A 13915-nucleotide genomic window follows, 5' to 3' on the forward strand; every position below is an offset into this window, starting at 1 on the left:
AGAGGGACCAGGTTGGGGGGAGGGGGTGTGTGGAGGGGGTGGAATCTCCACACATTGAGTGTGGAGCCCGACATGGGGCTTGATCCCAAGACTCTGGGATGATCATAACCTGAGCCGAAATCAAGAGTCGGACACTCAACCGACTGAGCCACCCAGGCGCCCCAACATAGTCCCAGCTTTTAAGATGGTTGTGGCCTAGTAGCAGGACTGACCATGTAAAGAACATTTGCAGTGTAAGTAAGGTGCTTTTTACACTGATAAAAGCATGCACAGAGACTGGGATAGAAAACAAAGGAGTGAATAATTGTGGGAGAGGGATATCTGGAGAGTTTCATTGAAGGGATCCAACAAGTGGGTAGGACCAGGTTAGGGGACCTGGTCAGGGTTAACAGAGAAAGAACTGTAGACAGAAGGACGAGCTCCGTGCAAAGGCTGGCAAGTATGAAATAAGAAGTGTTCATGGAATCACATTGGGCCTAGAATGTGCTGGAGGTAGGGGAGCAGCAGCTGATGAGGCCTGACAGATTGGAGCCAGAATACTGACTGGGCCTCGAAGGTCATGCTGAGGAGGCTGGTCTGAGAAGGGGCAGCCTTCCTGCTGTCATCCACCCAGCCTGCCTAAGGTCTCAGGGTCAACTTGGAGTGCCCAGGCCCCACGTACCTGCCAGCATTGCCCTCTGGTGGCCGTGTGGCTCCCAGCATGTCCCTTAAACATTTCTGAGCCCCAATTTCCTCATCTGTAAAATGGCTGGTTAATGGTAATATTTATAGGACTGTTGTGATTAGAAATAATAAGTAAAGACAGATCTAAAGATTTACTATCATTGTGCTGCATTTACTGTTCTTTGTAATTTTAAAGCGACAGTGCTGTCACAGAAATGGATAGACCGATCAATGTGCTCTAACAGCCCAAACCAAAAAAAAACTTGTTTGCTTCGTTTTTTTTCTAAAAATCATTAATAACCCACTTTCTTATTTCCCAGGAATGGTGTTACTGGTGAGTCTATTTCCTAGACTCTTTATTGATAATTCAGGATTTTTTGTTTCCATCTTTCATAAAGAGTGAATGTTACTGTAATAGTTTTAAAAAACAAAATTTGGGGGATAAAACATAAAAGAGACTTTTTTTTAATGCCTATAGGACTTTAATGGAACTGTGCTAAAATTTGAAAACACTTCAAATACAAATAGTAAACTAGAGAAATCTCTCATCTAGTATATTAATAATTATCAAGCTTAACTGAGAAAAACACATTCCAATACCAAATTAGAGACTCTTAAATATAGAGAAGAAACTGAGGGATGGATGGGTTCTGGGTGGGTGCATATGCTAAATAGGTGAGGGGCATTAAGGAAGACACTTGTTGGGAGGAGCACTGGGTGTTACACAGGGGATGAATCATTCGTGATTCCTGGAACCTACTCCTGAAATCATTATTGCACTATATGCTAACTAGGTTGGATGTAAATTTAAAAATAAAATTAAATTTTAAAAAAAAAGCTAAAAAACAAAACCCAGAAAATTTTGTAGATTCTTAAATATTTGCACCTCCCTCAGTAATGAACAGTTTTATAACAAACATAAAGAATAGGATATTACAGGGGCACCTGGGTGGCTCAGTTGGTTGAGTGTCTGCTTTGGCTCAGGTCGTGATCTCATGGTTTTTGAGTTTGAGCCCCACGTCCAGCTCTGTGCTGACAGCTCAGAGCCTGGAGCCTGGGTGTGTGTGTGTGTCCGTGTCCGTCCGTCCGTCCCGTGCGTCCAGCTTTGTGCTGACAGCTCAGAGCCTGCTTCGGAGTGTGTGTGTGCGCACGTGCATCAGAAAAAGTGGAAAAAAAGAATAGACTATTACAGAAAATGGAAATCACTATGTTGTATACCTGACACTAATATAACACTGTATGTTAACTAACGAAAATTAAAATTAAAACATACATACATACATACATAAAAACATTCATTCACTCATTCATTCATGAAAAGAAAATGGAGGTACTGTTTTAGCCAAGTACCTAAGACCAGGACTTCAGATGAGAGGAATATCTTTCTTATAAGAAGTTGTGGGTCTCTTGAAACTCAGGGAAGTGAGGAGATAGGGTACAGTCCATGCTCAGTTGACTTTCTTCACTGAGAATTTATGGAGAATAAAACCATTTCCTCTATGGTATATGCTACTTTCGATCCCAATATGAATTATCCATCTGGAGGTAATGTTTAGTAGACACAGAACATTTCTTTTGCTAACTCTTCTTGACTCTGCCTAAAAATTCTCATTGGTAAAATGTTAAAATAATTTTTAAAGGTTTTTTTTTTCTTTTTTTTCTTTTTTTTCTTTTTTTTTTTTGAGAGAGCGAGAGAGACTGCACAAGTGGGGAAAGGGCAGAGAGAGAGGGAGACACAGAATGTGAAGCAGGCTCCAGACTCTGACCTGTCAGTACAGAGCCTAATGCCGGGCTCGAACTCGCAAACCATGAGATCATGACCTGAGCCGAAATCAAGAGTAGGTCACTTAACTGACTAAACCACCCAGGTGCCCCAGTGACATGTTTAATTTTTAAAGAAATAGCCAAATTGTTTTCTATAGTAGTTGTACCATTTAACGTTCCCACCAGCAGTGTATTAGTGATAAGTTTCTTCAAAACTTCACTGTTTGAATTTTAACTACTTTTTAGTTCAGCCATTGTGGCTTTAATTTGCATTTCCCAAATGGCTAATGATATCGAATATCTTTTCATGTGCTTATTTCCCATGTATATTGCCTTTTTTTTTAAATGTTTTATTTATTTCTAGGAGAGAGAGAGAGAGACAGCGTGAGCAGGGGAGGGTCAGAGAGAGAGAGAGTCACAGACTCTGAAACAGGCTCCAGGCTCTGAGCTGGCAGTCAGCACAGAGCCTGACGCGGGGCTCGAACCCACGAACCGCGAGATCATGACTTAAGCGAAAGTCGGACGCTTAACCGACTAAGCCACCCAGGCACCCCTGCCATATATATTACTTTTTGATGAAATGTCTGTTCAAGTTTTTTTGCCTGTTTTTAAGTCATTTGTTTCCTCACTGTTGAGTTTTGAGAGTTCTTTACATATTCCTGATACAAGTCCATTGTTGGATCTGTGGTTTGTAAAGATTCTGTCCTGCTCCATAATTTGTTTTCATATCTTCTCAACAGTCTTTTGCAGAACTCGTTATTTTGTTTTGTTTCTCATTTTGATGGAAGTGAATTTTTCTTTGAGAGATCATGCTTTTGGTGTCAGGTTAAAGAACTCTTTGCTTAGCCCCAGATCCTGAAGATTGTCTCCTATGTTTTTTTGAAAGTTTTATAGTTTCACATTCAAGTCCAAGTCCATGATCCATTTTGAGTTAATTTTTGTATAAGGTATGAGACTTAGTTTTTGAGAATATTTTTTTTGGGGGGGGGACTATTGTGCAAGGACAATTTGTTGAAAATGCTGTCTTTCTTCCATTGAATAACTTTTCTACCTTTGTCAAAAATCTATTTGGCATATTTGTGTGGGAGTACATTTGCTTTTAATAGTGCAAAAAGATAATAGATTGTGGTAGGCAGAATACTGTCTGTGCCCTAACCCTGGAGCCTGTGACTATGTTAGGGTACATGGCAAAGGAGAATTAGGGTTGCTAATCAGATGGCTCTAAAATGCAGACAGTATCCTGGATTTGCTGGGTAAGCCTGACGTAATCACAAGGGCCCTTAAAAGTGGAGGGAGGAGGCAGAAGAGAGGGTCAGAGAATGAAATGTGATGACAGAAGCAGGGTCAGAAACATGCGGTGTTGCTGGCTTTGAAGATTGAGGAAGATGGCCAGGATCCAAGGAATGTGAGTGGCTTCTAGAAGATGGAAAAGGCAAGGAAATGCATTCTCTGCTTGAGTCTCCAGAAAGGAACACAGCCCTGCTTATAGCTTGATTTTAGCCCAGTGATGATACCTGTAGCCGACTTCTGCCCCACCGAACTGCAAGATAATAAATTTGTATATTTTTAAGCCACTGAGTTTGGGGTAACTTGTTACTGCAACAATAAAATACTAATAAGTGGCTATTTGAGAAAAGCTCTCAGGCCATAGCATTTATCTGGAACGGTTCATATGTGGCACAAAGCAATGATAACAGACAAATTGCTCAATAGGGAATAAGTGCATTCAATAGGGAATAGTTACGAAATATATTACTTTTATTTTTGTTTCAGTTTTTGCATTCATTGTGAATTCATTTAAATTACATATTAATATTCAATGGGAAGTGTTTTGTTATTTTTTGGCTTTGTTTGCATTTCAGAACAGTGTTTGAATGTCTTAAGTTTTGCACTAAGGAGACAAATGTAGCCCCCCCCCCCCCCAATTTTTATGATGAGAGGTTAACATTCGGTTTAAAAAATAGTCTTCAGGGGCACCTGGGTGGCTCAGTTGGTTAAGTGACCGACTTTGGCTCAGGTCATGATCTCGCAGTCTGTGGGTTCAAGCCCTGCGTCAGGCTCTGTGCTGACAGCTCAGAGCCTGGAGCCTGTTTCAGATTCTATGTTTCCCTCTCTCTCTGACCCTCCCCCACTCATACTCTGTCTCTCTCTGTCTCAAAAATAAATGTTAAAAAATAAATAAAAAATAGTCTTCAACTTTCACAATGTGTACAAACATTGAGTCATTATGTTGTATACCTGAAACTAATATAACCTCATGTGTCAGTTATCTCTCAATTAAAAAAATACTCAGTTGACTTTAACAGTAGGACAAATAGAATTTTGATTAATGATTTTGATATCTTTGCCAATCCTATTAGTTTTTTTTTAATAACAGCTTTTATTGAGATATAATTTACATACCATACAGTTAAGCCACTTAAAATCTACAATTTCAGGGCACGTGAGTGGCTCGGTTGGTTAAGCATATGACTCTTAATTTCAGCTCAGGTCATCATCTCACGGTTCCGGAGATTGAGCCCCACATTTGGCCCTGCACAGGCCGTGAAACCTGCTTGAGATTCTCTCTCTCCCTCTCTCTCTGCCGACCCTCCCACCCACTCACACTCATGCATGCACTCTCTCAAAATAAAAATTAAAAATACATAAAATGTACAGTTTCATAATTCTTAATATACTCGCTGGTATGTGTAAATGTTCCTAAAGAGCACTTTGAGTATCTTATCTCACTGCCTTCTGATTTCATGGCTTCTGATGAGAAGTCAACTGTTCATCTTGTTGGAGTTACCTTGTTAAGGGAGGAGTCCCTTTTCCCTTGCCACTTGGAAGATTCTCTCCTTGTCTGTAGTTCTACCGTGACGTACCTGTTTGCGGGTCTCTTTGCACGTGGCAGTGGTGGTGGCAGTATAGATTACTTAGTTTGTTGAGCTTCTTGAATGTGCAGATCAGTGTTTTCCAGTAAATTTGGGGATTTTTCAGCCATAGTTTTTTTGAATATTCTTTTCTGCTTTTTTCTCTCTTCTTTCCTTCTGGTACTCCCATTGCATATACGTTGGTACACCCGAATGGTGTCCCACATTTCTCTGAGGCTTTGTTTTTCTTCATCTTTTTTCTCTTCTGTTCTTTGGCTTGCATAATCTCTATTGATCTATTTCAAGTTCACTAATGTTTATTCTTCCAGTTCAGATCTACTGTCGGGCCCCTTTAGTGAATTCTTCATTTCAGTTATTGTACTTTTCAATACCAGAATTACCATTTGATTCTTTTTTATACTTTCTACCTCTTTATTAATATCCTTACTTCCTTTACTTCTTTAATCATGGGGGTTTTTTTTAGTTCTTTGAATATATTTATATGGCTAAATTCTTTTAATATTTACTTTTGAGAGAGAGTGAGAGCTGGGGAGGGACAGAGAGAGAGGGAGACACAGAATCCGAAGTAGGCTCCAGGCTCTGAACCAGCTGTCAGCACAAAGCCCAACGCGGAGCTCAAACTCACGAACTAGGAGATCATGACCTGAGCTAAAGTCACGGTCTGAGTCACCCAGGCGTCCCTTTTATGGCTACTTGGAAGTCTTTACCTGTTGTATCTGGTTGCTCTGACAGGCAGTTTCTGTTGCTTGCTCTTGTTTCTGGTGTATAGGTGATACTTTTCCTATTTCTTTGCATGTCCCATAATTTTTTGTTAGAAACTGGACATTTTAGATAATATAAGGTAGCAACACTGGGTATTGGCATCCCCCCCCCCCCGGGCTCTTTATTGTTATTTGCTTGTTTTCTTCTTTAAGGACAGACTGGATTATTTTACTGGAGTCTATTTACTCCCCACCTTTGCCCTGCAGTGTAAGTCTTGATGTTTCTTAGAGGTGCAGTCTTTGGCATGCCCCGGTCACCTGGGGAGGCTACTGGTTTTGGCAGGGCTCTTGTGGACTGTCTTTTTCTCACTACACTGAGCTGTTAAACTGAACTACTTACTGGTTGATTGCTCTGTTGTTTTTAATAATTCCCTGGGACATAAATGGCTATGCAGACTGATCCAGTCAAGTTGGGGCTCCTTTGAAGGGATAGTTCCTGAAGTAAGTATTTGAGATTTTTTTCTGACCCCCAGACTATTCCTCCTGGCTGAAGTCAACTCCATTGGGGAGAGATTTGGAGCCCTCTATTCTGTGGTCCGCTTCTCCCCCTGGGAAAAATCTCAGAGCCACAGCTCCAGGGTGGGGAGTGGGAGCCGATGATGTACTTCCTTCTGAGTGGCAGCCCCAGGTCTCCTAGGTTTGCCTCTCCTGACATAGCATGCCCACTCGATGAGCTGGAGTCAGGGCAGTTGGAACCTCTGTCGCCTTGGTGGCACCACACGCAAGGTGTAGCCCCCATCCCAGGAGTGGGGGGAGAACAAAGGCCCCACCTTGCAGCTCCCCTTGTCTAAAACTTAGCCTCAGCAACAGATGGCTGGGGCCAGATGAAAAACGCTGACACCCTGCTCCTCCCAGGAAGAAAGCCTTACAACTGGGAGCTGGGGGAAAGAGAGCTCTGTGACCTTGGCCGCACCGGTCTGGTATGAGATCTGTGCTGGGAAAAGGGGTGAAGGAGAGTTGTTCTAGGTCCATATACCACAAATTCTTTCTTTACTTACTGAGTTTTAGTCGATTTTCTTTAATGCTGCTTCATTTGCTGTCTGCCCTTTGAGCCATTTCCAGAGATTTTAAGTGAATAGTCTTTTGTTTATTTTTTGAGTAATTTTCACCAGTTTCACTGTGAAGCGGGTTGTTGAAGCTCTTCACACTCTCATGCCAGAAATGGAACTTTCCTCTATTAGTCTTTTTAACATACAGTTTTGTTTCCGTTACTCTCTGATTGTTCACAGTGGCCTTGTACTTGGGTTTCTATCTCCTTGGTAGATTGTGAGTGGCTCGAAAGCAGTAGTCCTGACCTTTATTCCTTGTGGAATCGTGATTGCCCCTAATAGCATCTTGTGTACTGTGGCACATAAAAGAATGTCAGTTACTGATTGTATCACTGTCTTTACTTTCCATTTTTTTCCGTACTTCCATTGTAACTTGTAATGCCTTCCTTTTTTCTTATACTCTAGTGCCCGTATGTTGCCAGAAAAGTGGCGCCTCTTTTTTATCTGCCATTGGCCACACACACACACACACACACACACACACACACACAAAGAAGGACACTGAAATTTTAGTCAAAACCATTATGCATTTTTCACAGTATATAGGTGCTTTTTTATAATAGTCGTTGTGATGTAAATATAGATATAATTTTTAAATTAGGCTAGTTGGGGGATGGGGACAAGGAGGAAGAAAGAGGGGGAAAGAGGCAGACAGAAAAGCAGTGTGGTTGTGCTCTTAAATGTAGGACATGCCTCACTTGTTGACCTTGACAGCTCTGCCTTACAAATGCTTTTCCCTTTCCTGTTCCTCCCGGACTGGATAGGGATTCCCTGGCTGGTGATGGCCCCATGGCTACCTGCCTTTCTTTGTGACACAGTGGTGTGACCACATCTGAGGCTCCAGCCAATTCTGGACCATTGATCCACTGCTGCTTGGGCTTCCTCCTGAGGATCCTATGTGGCCTCCCCAGTCTTTGGCACCCTCTGTACTGGAAAAGGTGATAGCACTCTTCTCCCATCACTGAAGGTCATTTGAGAATACTCTTGACAGAGATCATTTGATTTGTGTGATTGCCTGCTGCTGCTCCTTGGGATCTACAGGGCGGTGTCGACTGCCCCCTGGGATGGATGTCGTGTGTGTCGATTGTTTTATTCGGTGTTGTTCTCTTTCCCAGGATGCTCCAGGATGAAACGCCACAGAACCCTCAGCAGCAGTGACAGTTCAGATGAGTGTGAGTAGAACTGGCCGACAGTTGGCAACCTCTGTATCTGTGCTCTTTGAGGATTTATTCTTTGACTTAAGCTGTTTCATGTTTCTCTCAATGGTTAACAAAATGTTTCTAGCAAAGAAAGCTTGGGGTACTATTTTTCTTATTCATTTAAATTTCATTAGAAATAGATACATTAGGTGGGAGAATTGGGTTTCTTTTGTGGCGTAGTGCCTTTTTTTTTTTTTTTTTCCACTTTTCATTTACCAAACCAACAGAAGCCAAAGCTAATAATGATTTAAACAGTGCTTTTCTAGAAAGGACAAAAAAGTACAGGAGCATAAACTGTAAGCCCTATAAGTCTAATTGTAACTCAGGTATTAAATGTTTGATGGGATGAATCATCATTTGTAAAAGACAATAACCTCCTTAACAGTAGCATTGAATTGGGGGGGGGGGGCTGAAAGATGCAGGTTACTTGCCTCACATTTTTAGTTTTTCCACTTGCTTTTGAAGATACTATTTCTCCAGGTGGAACATGAATCATGTTATTCCAAAATGGTATGAGGTATGATTACACCAAATCAAATCTCCTCAGCATTAGCAGTGTCAAAGCTTTTACATGATGGGAGGTCATCTGTAAATGTCGTTAAACTCCATTATGAGTCTTTCTTGATTGCAATTTAGCTGTTTTCTTCAGTGGTATGAGATCACTCTGCTCTTCTCCATAATACCTTTCATATTCTCTTGGATGACATTGAGTTATATAACATTTAGTACTATCAGCAAATAATAAGTCTCGGTGGTTTTTCTTTTTTCCTGATTATCTTTTGCAGGTCCTTCCACTTCCTTCACTCCCAGCTCAATGTATAGGAGCAAGTCAAAAATTCCAAAACAACACAAGAAGCCTGCTGAGGTGAGATCAGATACTCAATTTTTAGACTTAGGCCTGTATACCTCCAATGCCCAGATATCAGAGGTGTGAGGATTAAACTACGTGCCAGTGGACAGATTTGTTTTCTTACGAACTTTTCAGTTTTTAGGAAAGATTCCATTTTCTTTTCCCTTTGGGAAAACAGTAACCTTCACACTGATTTCATTTTGGTGATGACACTTTTAAGTGCCTTGCTTTAGAATATGAAGCCTTCCCTAAGCAAGGATTCAAAGGGAAGTCAGAGTTGGGAGATGGGGAAGGACCCAAAGATCTGGGCTGTGATTGAAAGAGCTAAATTGGCAGGTGGGAGGCAGTGCAAATAGAGATTGATGAGGAGGCTACGGACGGGAGAAAGGAAGGGCTACATTGAAGATCTGGGCTGTGGGCTTTGATGGGTCTTTACATTCCAGCCCGAGGAGAATGCATCAGTCCTGTGAGGCTGGTCATCTTCTGCCCCAAGGACAGCAAAGTGCCAGGGTTCTATGGACTTGGTAATGGTTCAGTGGATCCTACAGACTTTTCCTCTGTGATAATTAAATGAGGAGAAACTGACATTGTGTCTTCACTTCTACGAGTAGACTTCCTTAGCTACAGAAGAAAAGGAGTATATTAGTTACCTATTGCTACATTGCAAATTATCACAAAATTAGTGGCTTAAAGGGGCACCTGGGTGGCTCAGTTAGGCATCCAACTCTTGATCTCGGCTCAGGACATGAACTCACAGTTCGTGAGTTCGAGTCCCACATCAGGCTCCACACTATTAGTGCAGGAACTGCTTGGGATTGTCTCTCTCCCTCTCTCACTACCCCTCCCCTGCTCATGCTTGCGTGCATGCTCTCTCCCCCTCCCCCTCCCTCCCCCTCTCCCCCTCTCCCCCTCTCTCCCTCCCTCCCTCTCCCTCCCTCTCTCTGTCTCTCTCTGTCTCTCTCTTCCTCTCGATAAATAAATCTAAAAAAAAAAACTTGAAAAAAATTAGTGGCTTAAATAGCATACATTTATTATCTCAGTCTCTGTGGGTCAGGAGTCTGGGCACAGCATCCCTAGGCTCTCTGTTCAGGGTCTTTCAGGGCTGCAGTCAGTGTGCTGACTGGGCTGTGTTCTAGAGGTTCTACCAGGAATGAATTCACTTCCAACTTCATTCGGGTTGTTGGCAGAATTCATCTCCTTGCAGCTAGAGGACTGAAGTCCTTGGTTCTTTGCTGGCTTTTTGATGGAAGACCGACTTTCCCCTGCCCCTAGAGACTCATAGTGTTTTTACCTTTTGGCCTTCTCCATAGATCCTCTCAAAACATGGCAGCTTTACTTTTTCAAAGCCACCAAGGGGAGAGTCTTTGTTTTAAGACTAAGGATATGGTTTATCTTGATAAATGTTTCATGGGTACTTGCGTGCTGTTTATCATGCTGTTGTTGAGTCCTACTGGTTGAGTGTTCTTCAGTAGTTTTATCCTCCAACTGTAATTCTGGATTTGTGTATTTCTCCCCTCAGTTCTGTCAGCTTTGCTTTTTGGCAGTTTTGCTCTTTTGCTAGGTACATTCATATTTAGGACTGCTGTCTCTTGGTGAATTTAGCATCTCTTAATGTCCCACTTTGTCTTTGATAGTTTTGTTTGCTCTGGAGTCAGCATGATCTAATATGAATATAGTTTCTGGCTTTCATTTGATTCACATTTACGTTGTATGTCTTTCCATCCTTTTACTTGTAACTTCTACATATGACTATATTTGAAATGGGTTTCTTATAGATGACATATAGTTGTGTCATTTTTTAATACACTCTTTCAATCTCTGTCTATTAATTGGAATATATAGGCCACTTATATAGCTAGTGTAACTTTTGGTATGATTTAGCGTAAGTCTGCCATTTTGTTGTTGGTTTTCTATTCTCTCTGTTCCTCTGTTTTGTTTTCTGTTCTCTTGTGGATTACTTAAATATTTTTTTGAATTCCAGGTTGATTTTTCTATAGTGGTTTTGAGTGTATATCTTTGTGTAGATTTTTAAAATATTTTCATTTTTAAAATCTTTATTTTTGTTTTTTTATTATTTTTTTAATTTTTAATTTTTTACAAATAGTTTATTGTCAAGTTGGTTTCCATATAACACCCAGTGCTCATCCCCACAAGTGAGCAAAATAAGTCAGGCAGAGAAGGTAAAATATTTGTTTTCAAAACAGGGAGAAAGAGAGCATGAGCAGGGGAGGTGCAGAGAGAGAGGGAGACACAGAATCCCAGGCAGGCTCCAGGCTCGAAGCTATCTGCACAGAGCCCGATGGTAGGGCTCGAACTCACAAACAGTAAGATCATGACCTGAGCCAAAGTTGGATGCTTAACCAACTGAGCCACCCAGGTACCCCTTTGTATAGATTTTTTAAAATGTTTATTTTTGAGAAAGAGAACATGCATGAGTAGAGAGAGGGAGGAACAGAGGATCAAAAGCCAGCTCTGCCCTGACAGCAGAGAGCACGATAAGGGGCTCAAACTCCTAAACCGTGAGATCATGACCTGAGCCAAAGCTGGAGGCTCAACCAACTGAGCCACCAAGGCGCCTCTCTGTTTGTTCTGGTTTTTTGGTTCCTCTGTTTTATTTTCTGTTTCCTGTGGATTACTTGAACATTTTTTTGAATTCCACGTTGATTTTTCTGTAGTGGTTTTGAGTGTGTATCTTTGTGTAGATTTTTAGTGGTTGCTCTCGGGAAGCAACCTTTAAAAAGGAAGACCTTTCAGTGTGGTCTCAACATTTTATCACTTCACGTGAAATACAGAAACCTTAACCACTGGGGCGTCTGGCTGGCTCTGTTGGTAGAGCATGCAACTCTTGATCTCATGGTCGTGAGTTCAAGCGCCACATTGGGTGTGGAGCCTTCTTAAAAAGGAAAACAGAAATGGAACCTTACCACCATCTAGGTTTGTTATCAACCCCCACCTTTATAATATAACTGTCTTACATATTTTCTCTACATACTTTGAGAACTATACTAAACAATGTCATAATATTTGCTTCAACCGACAAACGTAATATCTAAAGGGATAATCTATTTTATTTACCCATATTTTTACTCTTGTTCTTCCTATGTTCCTGATGTCCCAACTTTCCTTTTGGTTCATTTCCTTTCTGTTTGAAGAACTTCCTTTAGCTATTCTTTTAGGGTCAGTATGCTGGTGATCAGTTCTTCTGGTTTTCCTTAATTTGAGAATGTCTTGGTTTCACCTTCATTCCTGAAAGATATTTTCACTTGATACAGAATTCTGGTTGGACAGTACTTTTCTTTCTGCACTTGAAAAATGTGCTGCTTCCTGCTGGCCTCCATGGTTTCTGGTGAGAACTCTGTTCTCATTCAAATAGCCCCCCCCCCCACACCAGGTAATCAGTCATTTCCTTTCCTTTCCAGTTGCTCTCAAGACTTTTATTTGTCTTTATTCCCAAAGTTAGGTTATGATGTGCCTGGGCATGGATTTCTTTTGGTTTATCCTGCTTGGAGTTTGATCACCTTCTTGAATCTAAGTTTATATCTTCTGCCAATTTGGGGCAATTTTCAGCCATTTTTTCTCCATCTATTTTTTCAGCTCCATCTGCTTTCTCCTCTTCTTTTGGGTCTTCAATTGCATGAATGTTAGAGCTTTTGTAATTTCCCCCCAGGTCCCTCAAACTCCTCTTTTTTTCAGTATATATTCTTTCTTTTGATCAGATTGGGTAATTTCTCTGATTCACTGATTCTTTTTATTCTGTTCATTCCATTCTTCTTTTGAGCCTATCTCATGAGACTGTTACTTTAGTTATTGTATTATTCCATTTCAGTTTTTTTATTTGGTTATTCTTTACATCCTCTGTTTCTCTGCTGAAACTTTCAATTTGTTTCAAAAGTGTTTGTAATTTCTTATTGAAGTGTTTTGATGATGTCTGCTTTAAACTCCTCGTCCGACGATTCCAACTTCTGTGTCATCTCAGTGTTGGTGTCTGTTGATTGCCTCTTCTCATTCCTAGCTCTTAGTATGATTGATTTCCTTTGGTATTCTGGACTTTTTTGCTCTTATGTTATCAGACAGGAAGTCTTATTTAAATCTGTTTTAGCAGGCCTCCATACTAGCCAGGCCAGTGGGGAAGTGGGGTGCTGACTCTACCACCAGTTGCAAAATTCCTAGACTTCCTATCTTCTCTTATCTCTCTAGGAAGATAGTTCTGTTATCTCTCTGGAACAGAGGACATGTGTCTCCCTACAACTTGGTGGGGGTGGAAATCCCTACCTTGTTGCCTCTACTGATAACAGGGCGAGCAGTGGTGGTCAGGGGTACTGCATTACCGATGGGTGCTGGTGATAGTCCAGGCTCCCTACCTAGGCTCTGCTGATACCACAGTGAGGAGGAGGAGTACTTTGTTATTGTTGGGGAGGATTGATTGTCAGGGTCTCTGAAGGGATTTCCACTGATGCCACCTCTGCCCTTTTCAAAAAATCACTTTATACATCTTTTATGAAATATAGCTCTTAAACCATACAGCTCATCTATTTAAAATGTATAATTTGGCAGATTTTAGTCCAGTCACAGAGTTGTATAACCATCACCACAGTCTAAATTTAGAACATTTTCATCACCCCGGAACAAAACCCCCTTACCCATTAGCAGCTACTCCCTAATTCCCCTACTCCCAGCCCCTGGTGACCAGTAATCTGGCTCTGTTGGTAGAGCATGCAACTCTTCTTTTTTTTTTTTTTTTTTTTTTTTTTTTTTT

General features: G+C 41.2%; 1 protein-coding gene across 8 annotated transcripts in view; it reads left to right on the forward strand.

Annotated features, from left to right (window-relative positions):
- The window catches only part of LOC120219876 (regucalcin), a 175570-nt gene that overhangs the window by 69425 nt on the left and 92230 nt on the right, over nucleotides 1-13915 (forward strand). For 7 of the 8 annotated variants that reach the window (XM_039216770.1, XM_039216771.1, XM_039216767.1 and 4 more), the window contains 2 exons: nucleotides 8226-8282; nucleotides 9095-9174. In XM_039216770.1, coding sequence (XP_039072701.1) covers nucleotides 8237-8282; nucleotides 9095-9174 — 126 coding nt within the window. In that variant the 5' untranslated portion in view covers nucleotides 8226-8236. Of the gene's footprint in view, nucleotides 1-8032; nucleotides 8049-8225; nucleotides 8283-9094; nucleotides 9175-13915 lie in introns of those variants that run through there. The other variant, XM_039216765.1, reaches the window with a different exon arrangement.

The sequence above is a fragment of the Hyaena hyaena genome, unplaced genomic scaffold (genome assembly GCF_003009895.1).
Source record: "Hyaena hyaena isolate Hyena2069 unplaced genomic scaffold, ASM300989v1 scaffold_658, whole genome shotgun sequence".
NCBI lineage: Eukaryota > Metazoa > Chordata > Mammalia > Carnivora > Hyaenidae > Hyaena > Hyaena hyaena.